At 39.1% G+C, this 12,166-nt stretch overlaps 1 protein-coding gene across 8 annotated transcripts in view; it reads right to left on the bottom strand.

Annotated features, from left to right (window-relative positions):
- CLASP2 (cytoplasmic linker associated protein 2) overlaps nt 1–12,166 on the bottom strand; it is a 146,641-nt gene that overhangs the window by 119,498 nt on the left and 14,977 nt on the right. For all 8 annotated transcript variants that reach the window (XM_059472711.1, XM_059472721.1, XM_059472728.1 and 5 more), the window contains exon 3: nt 695–798. In XM_059472711.1, the coding sequence (XP_059328694.1) occupies nt 695–798 (104 nt within the window). The remainder of the gene's footprint in view (nt 1–694; nt 799–12,166) is intronic.

Below are 12,166 nucleotides of genomic sequence, written 5' to 3'. Positions count from 1 at the left end.
GAACTCAGAAACAGCTTTTCTTCAGGAACTGAAAACTTAAAATAGTAAGTTCTTATTCACATCCAGGGTCTCCAGACTTCCAAATAACACCCCTATTCAAGAATATAATCTTGTTAAACAGTCTTCCATTTTTCAGACTCACAGAGTCAAGATATAAGATGAAGCACTCAGAAGCCACAAAATGCTTAGAACTGAAGGTTAAGTAAGCCTTTTTACAACCAAAAATGACAAGCTAAAGGGCAACTTATCCCCACCTCAGTCTGTCCATGGTTCACAGAGCACCGCTGTCATACAGCTAGAAGGCCATGTTCTTTTAAGTTAGAAAATGTGCACCTTAACTGTAGGACTAGTCCTACATGTTCAAGTACAAGTCTCATTTTAAATCAATTTGGAGCTAATTAAACATATTTATTCCCACTGTCCAAACCCAGAAGATGCTTTAATTAACAAAACCCTGACACATGGCATAAAAACATCTACCCAGAATTAAGCTATGATGTGCAAAATATGCAGAATCACATTGTGCCAAGATTTTTATCTTTAGCTGAACAATACATCAGTGTCAATCCATTAAGAGTATCTTTAACATTTACACCATTAGCAGTGGCAATAACATTGTGACATGTTCAAAGTTCATACAAATGTCATAAGCTCACTGGAGGCCTCCATCTGAATCTGCATTAAGCAATCATACCATGGGTGGTGCTGCTTCACTCATCAGTTTCAATATAAGATTCTGTGCTTGCTCTCGAACTTGGTCTTTGGCATCTCCCATACGATCTATCAAAGCCAGGAGAACTACAAAAAGGGGGAAAAAGAGAAAGTAAAAAAGATTAAACACCCAGTGGACATTTTCTAATGCTTAAATGTATTTTTTTGAAACAGATGTAATATACATGTCATTCAAAAATAAAATCAGAGTTTAAGTAGGCCACAATATTTTAAAATCTCAAGTGCATTTCTGAGTATTTTATAAGACTAACAACAAATGCATAAGGCTGAAATAGAAGAAAATAGTAACTTTCAACAGGTTAAAAAGAAACCAAAATTCCCATTTTCAAAACGGTATGAATGACTTTGATTCTGTCTTCAAAGAATGTTCCACGTAGCTTCAAAATGTCTGGCTTTTCTAAAAAATAATGCTAGGCATGGTGAGTGGCAAACAATTGGAATAGAAATATATGACTATTTTAAATCAGTGTGACTTTGCTGTTTATTGTAAGAAAATCCAAAGTTTTAAATCCCTTTATTCACACAGTGTATCTTCAGGAAACCCAGCCTTACTTCAGTACAAGCATTGTTAAAAATTACTATGCTAAAACAAGCATCCTTGAATAGTATTTAAGAAAAATTGCATGACAGCTGATGATTTCAAATCCTAAAAATAAGTAAAAATCAAAATCAAAGGACTTGCCAATTCTTTTTGTTTGCTTTTCCGGACAGAAGCTTACGATTACATCAGATAAATTAATGCTATGACATTAGGAAAGATATCCCAATGAATACATAGCCAGCTCCATGCTGTAAGACAAACTGCTGTACTGGTTCCCAATCCTCCATCTGGGCCCAACCCTTCGTGAGATTCTTCCCCCCAGTGCTTTCAGTAACACTTTTTACAAATGAGGGGTGATGATACCGAGTGTGCTGCTTTACTTCAGGAAGCACAACTGATGGAGTTGGTGGAATTAGTGGAGATGTCATCCCTCACAAGACAGTGATGTAAGGTACTCCAAGTAAAAAAAAAAAAAAAAACCAAAAAAAATCTTCACAACTAAAATAACTTTTTACTACATTTGGTACTATATTACTGAACACATGAGGATATTTTGCAGTTACTGCCTGACCTCAACAGACTGCTGAAGAATTTCTACCCACTAAAGAAATAACTGTATTTGGCTATTGTTTGAAAGGCAGATCTGAAGTCATTTTACCAGTACTTAATGATTTTATAGTAATAACTAAACAATAGATTTGCCAGCAAAATAAAGGGAAGAGAGTCATACATTCTGAGGAGGTTCCCTGAGTCCTCTGTTCCTATATCAAAAACAGCAGCCATTTCTGTACCATGCTTGTTACTGACAAATACACTGCTGAAGTTGGAATTTCCCCTCCTGTGATACCTGAAGGCTTTCTTAGTGTCCTAATCTGAGTATTTAATACTACTGGTTCTGGATAGTCCACTGACATCTTCAGCCACCATTATCAAGGTTTTGTGTTTTTCATCTATCTTCTTTACCGTTTCTCCTCTGAAGAAATTAGTACAGCTACTTTCGTTTTACAGTTTGGAAGGAAGAGTCTGGGGGATTTTTGTCTGGGTTGGATTACCATTGTTTTGATAGCGTGGGACTTTTTCTTTATGGTTTGGGTTTTTAAGGGGTGTTTTTGCTTTGTTTGGTGGTTGGGTTTGGTTTTGGGTTTTTTTCCCATTTTGTGAACAGAGAAAGAACTCCAGACCGTAAGAAATTATTTCTGGGAGTACACAGCTGACCAGTCCCATGAACTTCCAATCACTTTACACCTACTGATTATATTTTTCTTGCCAACAGTACTTTCCATGTCCATTTTCAGCACTTCAGAACTGACCCTGTCCCCATGCCTTACACCACTAGTGATGTCTCCATACTGACCTGACTGCTGGGCAGCTGAAGGCAATTCTGGCTTTACAGAGAAGGAAACAAACACAGCCAGTGCCAGTTCTGTGGGAACACGGCTCCTTTGTGACTAATTAGCACTCTGAGTCATTTGATGGAGCTGCAGATACCAAGGCTCTGCTCAAATCACCAAGGCAAGCACAGAGAACAGCTAGAGAAGCTGCTGAACAGAGATGAGGTCACTGAGTTAAACTAAGCTATGACACAGCCCGCAGATTTCCGTGTGTGCAGCCACTGAACACAGCAGCCTTTGCCACTCCTGGAGCTCTGACAGAGGGACAACACGCTGTGGGAGCTGTTAAAGGGCCCAAATGGCTGCAGGCTTGGCTTTTTTCCCCTAAAAGCTCAAATTTCTGTAAGACCCCATATATGGCATGTTACATTCTATTTGCACAAGACAAAAGAAATTAGGCTGTTGAATGCTGGCAACCACCAGCTGGTTTCCAGTGTGGCTGTTCATCTTCTCTGTCAGAATAAGCTCCAACAGGAAATCATTGGAAGTTGGGTTTCCCATCGATCAAGTTTCAAAACAGAACATCATTTTGGCTGCTACCTTTCCTATAAGATGTACAAGATTTCTCACTAGCATTATTGAATAAGTGTCCCTCTTTATACTGCAATGCAAATACATGCATTTGGTTGTTCCTGGCATCAGCCTGCAAACTCAACAATCTCCAACAGATGTCAGAATTAAAAGAAGGGTGACAAAGAAAAAGTAGGACCATACATGAAGGTTGTATTCAATGTGGTGGCCTCCTAACAAATTACTCAGTGAGGTGTATAATTTGTCACATGCCATCTGGACTGAACAACCCTACTGTTTTACATTTACCTTATCCATCTTTTATCTTGTTGCCTAGATTCTTAAATTATTTCAAATGGATTTTGGAAAACCTAATAACATATGACATCTTTCTGTTATTTATTTCTGCTGATATGCTGAGAAAAAAAAAACTACACTAAATTTAGGAGACAGTGATTCCTTTTGCAGCTGTTGTTTATTTTTTGTGAAGCCCTGTATTTCATTCAACTTGCCTTTTCACCACATTTTAGCATGTTGTCAAAGTTTCTTACCACTTCCAGCCACTCCTGAGGTTTTCCTGTTAAGATTTCTACATTGCAGAAATCTCATTCTCCCAAGGATTTCCTGCTAAGATTTCTACATCACAATTTTACAGGTTTTGATTACTGAACAAACCCTTAAAGTGGTAGCAAAAATACTCTATAGCAGACATTAATTCTACCACATCTATCTCAAACTGACCAGCTATTTTATAGTCATAGAATATTCTGAGTTGGAAGGGATCCATCAGGATCATTGAGTCTGACTCCTGGCCCCGCACAGGACACGCCAAGAGTTGTACCATGAGCCTGAGTTCATTGTCCAAACACTCTGTGGTGGTCACAGCACCAAGCTCTGTCACGCTTGGTGCTGCGACCACTTCCCTGGAGAGCCTGTTCCTCTGGGCAAAGAACCTTTTAATGATATCCAAATCAAACTGCTCCTAGCTCAATTTCAGGCCATTCCCTCAGGTCCTGTTGCTGTCCAGCACAGAGCAGAGATCAGTGCCCTCCCCTCCTCTTCCCTCACAAGGAAGTTGCAGACTGCCATGAGGTGCCTCCTCAGTCTCCCCTTCTCCAGGCCGAACAGACCAAGTGACCTCAGTCACTCCTCACACAGCTTCCCCTCCAGACCCTTCACCATCCTTGTTGGCCTCCTTTGGACACTCTCTAATGATTTAATGTCTTTTTTATGTTCTGGTGCCGCAAACTGCACTCAGCACTTGCAGTGAAGCCACTGCAGGGTAGAGCAGAGCAGAACAATCACCCCCTTTAACTGGCTGACAATGCTGTGCATTTACATCTGAGCTGCTATTTATGCCTTTTTCCGTTCTGCTATATCCATACCAGAGCTTATTATCCCATCAATTTCTTTTCCCATTGCCTTCCTTCTCTTATCTGAGTACATCTGAATAAATTTTCCTTTTTCCAAATTCATCAAATAATTTTATCACCACTAGTTGGGACAGTAGATGCACGACTAAAGGCCACAACCAGCCTTCAGAGTCAGAGAGCAGCCTGAGAGATTAAATATTTATTTCCTCTGCTAGGATTGAATATGACAAAGCAAGTAAATTGCAGAAATTGCCTAGAATAACACACAATGTATTTTTAAAAACCTGAGCAGTTTAACTATATGACCCCTGCAGCAAAGAATGCCATAGGTAGCACAAACAATTTCCCTCTGTTAAAATAAGAGTTCCTTCTGGAGCTTTTCAGTTTGTATTGTTGCTTTTTCTCCTCCTCTGACCACTTACACCTGCTGCTCTTTGTACAACTGTTCTCATTTTAAGTCTCAGGTCTACCTATTTCTATGAATCAACTTTAGATAGTCCATTACTACAGGAAAAAAGCATTAAGCAAAAAGGAATCTTTATTGAGGAAACGTTATCAATGTTGGCAAAAATTCTGTTACTAAAAAGAAATGTCTTTGAGGACAGAAAGAGATTAAACCTAGGCAGCAATATCTTTGTTTCCTGAGAAACCTTGCCAGCTCAGGCAGCAGCACTGAGCAGCTGTCATTAGAAAGGAGGGAGGGAAAGAGCTGCCCCCGCAATTAGGGCAGTCTCTGTTCTGGGCAGGATGCACAGGAGAGAAAAGTATCCCACAGGGCCAGGCTGACAGATCCATGTGGTCAAGGGGCTACTTCTAAGCAAAGGATCATCAGCAGGCTCTCAGAGAGGGCCTCAGTGCTCCCCTCCTCAACAGAAAGTCCTGGCCAGTTTAATCAACAGCAATTTCAGACACTAATGTGCTTCTTGGGGTCTCTCCAGGAGCTAATTAAAAACAGCATTAGTGGGATTAATGACAAATACTGTTCATCAGCAGCAGCAGAGAGGAAGAAACAAAAGCTTTTTTTATATGATCTATCCATGTGCCTATCAAGGCGTCAATCTCAGGAACATGAGAATAGTCTTAAAGGCCAAAGAGTTTCAAGAGGTGTATTAAACCTGAAAGAAAAGTAGAAGATTGAGAACAAATATTCATAGCATCTTCTGAAATTTTTAAGCTCTAAGCTAGGCTTTTTACATAACTAGAATTAATTAGAATCAAGCTGAAAGCAAAGAAGGCTAGGATTTCTCTACTCGGAGTTAAAAACACTGCATTTCTAGGTGTCATACACTGAAATGCCCATGGACAGCAAGCAGATGCCATTTTAAATCACAGCCTATCACTGAGGCACGGATCATTTCAGGTAAAATGAATTCCCACTACTAATAAACTCCAGTACTAGCGAGCCAGGACCAAAAAAAACCCCAAAAAGCACCAAAACACCCGCATAGATTTTTACTTTTTTCTTTTTTAACTGAAACCTCAGAGAATCTAATCACAAAGATGAAAAAAGTTGTGCCTTTAATCCGTTATGACCTTCAGCTGTGACCATTAGCTAAAGAGGAAATCAAAGAAAATTTAAGGATTTTCTGAGGTATTGTAGGAAGTTAGTATTTTTGTTACATTTAAAAATACAAAAGCAGCTATTATGGAGGAAAAAAATACTAGGCTATCCCCTAAATGCCTTTTCCAAAAAAGAAAAAAAATGAAGCAGTCTGCATTTTATTGTTTAAGAAAATCCTACAACAATCCAGCACAGCTTTTACTGAGGTCAGTAAGCTATAAAATGAAAAGGCAGTATCAGACAAAACACCTGACTCACATTTAGATGCAACAAAGCATCCTTGAGACAAGACATCTTTCATATGAATAGAAAAGCCTGCTTTACTTGATCTGAACAACTCAGTTTCTTGAGTTAGTTAATTTCCAAGTTTTCTCTAACAGCATAGCTTGGCCATTTTTTAAGCAAAGACACGGAACAGATAATTTTGAAGGTCCCTTCCAACCTAATTATTCCACGTTTTATGTTAATTGTTCTGCAAGCATTTTTAATCTTGATTCCTCAGCAGAATGCGCCCTTAGTCTCAACATTCCAATTCAATTAATAAAAATTAAAAATAAGAACACAATCAAGTCAGGCACTAACACCTGAAGATCCAGAAATTTTTTACATGTCATATATCCATGGTAGCTCATGCTAATACAGTTCTTGGTCTTCATGGATTTCATGGATTTTCAAAGCATTTCTCCATACCACATTAAAACCACTTATTAGAGAGTCACAGCTTGACTAAACTGCACACTTGAGTCTTTTCCACCAAAAAATTCAATAATTAAGTAAGAAAAAAAGCAAAAACTTACAATTTGGGTGTCACTAAACACTGATTTCCTCAAACAAGTATTTCCAAATTCTTGGACCAATACTTTCAATCCAAATTCACCGAAAAAGTTAAGGCATGTTGCAAGCCCTTACAACTGCTTTAAAATACATCAGGTAACGCAGAACCATTTAAGTCAGAAAAGCTCTTTTAAGATCATCACGGCCAACCACTAACCCAACACTGTCAAGACCACCACTAAACTTTGTCCCTCAGTGTCACATCTACAAGAGATTTGCAAATACCTCCGGGATGGTGACTCACCCTCTTCCCTGGCCGTAACAGCGCTTGACAACATCTTTCCTCATATCCTATCTAAATCTCCCCGGCACAACTTGAGGCCATTTCCTTTTGTCCTATCACTTGTCTCTTGGGTGAAGAGACCGACCACCACCTTGCTACAACCTCCTTGCAGATAGTTACAGAGAGAGCAGTAAGGTCACCCCTGAGCCTCCTTTTCTCCAGGCTACATAATCCACAGCTGTTCCTCATCAGCCTTGTGCTCCAGACCCTTCCCCAGCTTTGCTGCCCTTCTCTGGACATGCTCCAGCCCCTCAATGTCCTTCTAGCAGTGAGGAGCCCAAAACTGGACACAGGATTCGTGGTGTGCCCTCACCAGTGCCAAGTACAGGGGACAATCACTGCCCTGGTCCTGCTGCTCACACTACTCCTGATCCAGGCCAGGACACCACTGGCGTTCCAGGCCACCTGGGCACACACTGGCTTATGTTCAGCCACTGTCAACCAACACTTCTAGGTGCTCTTCCTGCAGCTCTGCCTGGGGTTGTTGTGACCCAAGTGCAGGACCTGGCATTTGGCCTTGCTGACCCCTCAAACCATTGGCCTCAACCCGCTGCTCCAGCCTGTCCTGATCCCTCTGCAGAGCCTTCCTACCCTCCTGCAGATCAACACTCCTGCCCAACTTGGTCTCATCTTCAAACTGAGTGTGCCTTTCATTCCCTTGTCCAGATAATGGGTAAAAATACTAAACAGAACCAGCGCTGAGTCCTAGGGAATACACTTGCCACCAGTCACCAACTGGATTTAACTCCACTGACCATCAACCTCTGGGCTCAGCCAGCCAGCCAGTTTTTAAGCCACTGAAGAGTGCACCCATCCAGGACATGAGGCTTCAGAGAGACTTGCAGGCTTCATTGTAACAATAAATTTGATGGAGCATTTCAATTAGTGTGAGGACACTAATTTAAACGCTCTTCCAACACCTTCTAAAAACTACCTAGAAAAAATTTAAACACTTCAAATTTGTTTCACATGTTAATATTGGCACTACAACTATCTCCCAAAATTATTTTTGCCCAGTGGTTTCTTTTCATAGTAAGATAAATCTGAAACTACTATTAAACATATAAACACATTTACATATGGAGTTTTTGTGTGTAAAATGTGTATCCCTATTGAGACTTCCACATACAGGTACATCTACAAATATAACCTATCTGTGTTTCATTGTTTTAACTGTCAATTACATTTCCTTTAATTTTCAAATAAGTACAATATTTTGCAACATTTTGTAGGGTTGTATGTAAAAGCTAATGTCAATATAGTTATGTAACAGACTAATGCACAGTTCAATATATGCAGAAAAATAAATCATGGTTTAATACTGCACTGTAAAACTGAAACAAATCCTGTTTCCTTTACTGTACTAATTATTTTAGTAATATCTTTACTATATTCTTTCTTTTCCTTTTCACAATAAGGAGAAGGCCAAGTCATATTCACTTGTTTTAGAGAACAAAACTAAAAGTATGAGTAGACACTTTTCCCAGAAATCCTATCATCCAGACACATATGCCCATAATTCTAATTGTCTCTTTTATTTTGGATATATACAATTACTTTAATAATTGTGTGATCACCTGGGAAAAGAGACTGTGATACAGTAATTATGTACTCTTATGTAACATTGCTTTTAATCACAGAACAAGCAGTAGTTTTAAATACCAAAAGATGTAACACTCAAACACTGCTTTATTTTTTCCAGAATACAAACACAGTCTTATAAAAGAACACATACCCTGGTATTTATTGCTTCCAAAGGATTTTCAAAGATTTGAAGTGGAAGTACTAAAAGAAAGATTCCAAATTTGTGTGTCTAGACTCCCAGAACACTGATGCCAGCTGCAGAGCACACTCAATGTTGCTAATCATAAAAGGATAACACCTTATGAGAAATTTAGTGCAAGGTTGGATGGTTGCCTAGGAAACTGAATTAAGTCTCTTATCACTTCAATACAAAGATCACTAACATGCTCTTTGGAATACTGGAAGGTATCTGCCCTACCACTGTTGTATTGGTTTTGCCCAAATGTAAATATATGTAGGTTGAAAAGACTGTAGTAAAGCAGAAGCCTGTAATGTTTAAGGGGGTGAATATTCAGTAACATTAGCTGTCCTCTTCACTTAAGGAAATCCACCCCCATCAAAACAGAACAGGAAATTAAATTGGGATGGGGTGGGAAAAGATTGAATATGTTTTCCCATATTGCAGTTGGATAATGTATTATTATACTTCCATCATTTACTGAGATCTGAATCACAAATAAAAACATCTCAGGGTCACCAAAATATAACACTGTTTATTAAAAGAAAAATACATTTAAAGTTGCAGGTATGTTATAAGTGAAAACAGCTGTAAAATTGAAGCTTTACCTAGAAAAGAGGCTGCATTGTATTTTAAAAAAGCAGAGAACAAAGCAGTTAGGTATTTTACATCTATCCTGCTCTGCTGTAGTTATGGTGCAATCCTTATTATTTTTGGAGAATACAAGCACCTACAATAGCTTAGTGCAATAAATGAGAAGTTAACTATAGTTTGAATATTTCAAAGTAATAATTGAATTCCCTGGAAAAATTCTGTTATGTTTGCCTTCAAAAAATAATACACTTACATTTATTTGACCAAAACAGAGAAAGTAAAAGCCAACCATATAAATTAGTACTAAGATAGGTCTGTGGGGCCCCTGTGTTACTTAACTGAACTACTTTGCTTACAAATTTCCCAACATTTTCAAGCTTAATTCCATGATTTTTGTTTTCTCCTAATATCACCTGAATGCACTGCATATCTGAAATACACGATTATATACCCCACTAACAATATCCAGGTAACTTAACTGGACATAACCAAGAGAATCACTTAACTGGACATAACCAAGCTAAAAAAAAAAACAAAAAAACAAAAAAAAACCAAAACAAAACAAAAACTAAAATCTCTCTAGAGAGCTGGACTTCCACACAGCTCTCAAGAAGGGGTCTTGCCCTAACAATAAAGGCATGGAGCAAAAACACTACCCTGGAGAGTGGGCCCCAAATCCACCATCACTGCACAGGAAACAGGGTGTTGTAGTACACAGTCTCATGCACATATTAGGTAAATTTTCAGGGAGCAGCTGTTGTCATCGTATTGAAGGGGTTCCATACTGTTGTCTCCTTATCACAAAAGTCCCATACCTTCTTGGTGTTTCTCATGGGCATCTCCTCAGAGCACTGACTCTTTCTTCTTCACAAAGCAGCCAACTGACTGCAGTTCCCTTCTTATCCAGCCACCGCACTCTTTTATAGCACTCTGCTTCTCGTTGGTTACAGCTGTGGCCTGGTAAAGCCAGGCCTGTTGCTAATCTTTGATAATTGGCCCAGCTGCAACTCCTTAGGGGTGAGATTACTTTCTACACTCTTTATTTTCTTATATTCTATCCCCCTACAATTGCCCCTTTTTCTTTTAATTACAGAGTTGCAGCATTTCTAGAAGGACACGTTCAAATAAATTAACATTATGACGCATTCATGTATTTCATTTACAACAAATATTCAGACAACATATTACAGTACAAATATATATATATATATGTATTTCTAAATGTTGGTTCCATTTTGCAGCTTTTCTCAGTTTAAAAAGTATCTTCAAAATCTTTTATACTCATACTTAACAAACATTAATAGCTGCAATTGATATATTTCACTAATCAATAAACACATTGTACTGAATAACAGAACTACTCTTTTTCTAGTTCTTACAGTTACTTTAGTAAATTCTGTTTCTTCTTACTTTTCCTCATGCAGTTCTCCATTCAAATCACTATGGGACCACATTGCTTAATGTTTAAGTCTTGTTTCCTGAATCACCACGAGATCACATTGGTTGATACTTAAGTCCTTTTTCCCAAATCCACAGGGTCATACAGTTTAGTATTTGAGTCCTTTTTCCCGAATCACATCGGGGTCTCCAACTCTCGTCATCTTATTGCAGGGGGTCCATACTGTTGCCTCCTTATCACAAAAGTTTCACACCTTCTTGGTGTTTCTCATGAGCATCTCCTCAGAGCACTGACTCTTTCTTCTTCACACAGTAACCAACTGACTGCAGTTCCCCTCTCAACCAGCCACCCCACTCTGTTATAGCACTCTGCTTCTCATTGGTTACAGCTGTGGCCTGGTAAAGCCAGGCCTGCTCCTAATCTTTGCTAATTGGCCCAGCTGCAAGTCCTTAGGGGTAAGATTACTTTCTACACTATTTTCTCATATTCTATCCTCCTACAAGCAGCTATGAAACAGAGGAATCTATAATCAATAACTACAAAAGTAATAGATGACAAACACAAACAAATACAATTGTGCCACTATGAACATAGGCACCTCTCTGGTATGGTGTGACAGATATGGCTTCCTTTACTCAAATGCACCACAACAGAAAGGCACTGAAAGGGCAAACAGTTGTATACAAGAAACAGCTCCATTGTGTCTTTGAGCTGGGGCAGAGGGAGGGATAGCAGAGGACAGGCATGGAAGAGATCCATAAATAGAAACTGGCAGGAAGGTATGAAATGTTGGCTCACCTCTCTAACACAAGATCTAGCAAGCACCAAGTTTTTCAGGCAATCAGTCCAAACAAGTTTCTCATACTTAAGTACTTCTACAGAACACTGCAAAAACCAAATGTGGGTCAGAAACTAAACAGAAAAAGCTGTAGGAAAACAAAGTGAAAGGGCATACACTGAATATCCCATGTGCCTCAGCTGGCCCTAACCTGTAAGACTGCTGAGAACTCCTACTGATGAAGGAGTTATCACTGCCTGTTTCTCCTGTCCTTGCTTTCTTCTCAGGCAACTGCAAACAAATCACTGTCAAATACAAGTCTTTGGTCTGACTTAATGGAGTCAGATTACATTAGAAGACAAATCTGCAGAGTCAACAGAACATGATTTAGGAAACTCCTGGTTCTTT

This window comes from Ammospiza nelsoni, chromosome 1 (genome assembly GCF_027579445.1).
Source record: "Ammospiza nelsoni isolate bAmmNel1 chromosome 1, bAmmNel1.pri, whole genome shotgun sequence".
Classification (NCBI taxonomy): domain Eukaryota; kingdom Metazoa; phylum Chordata; class Aves; order Passeriformes; family Passerellidae; genus Ammospiza; species Ammospiza nelsoni.
The sequence above is the reverse complement of the archived record's forward strand: the minus strand, read 5'-3'. Positions and strand labels throughout refer to the sequence as shown.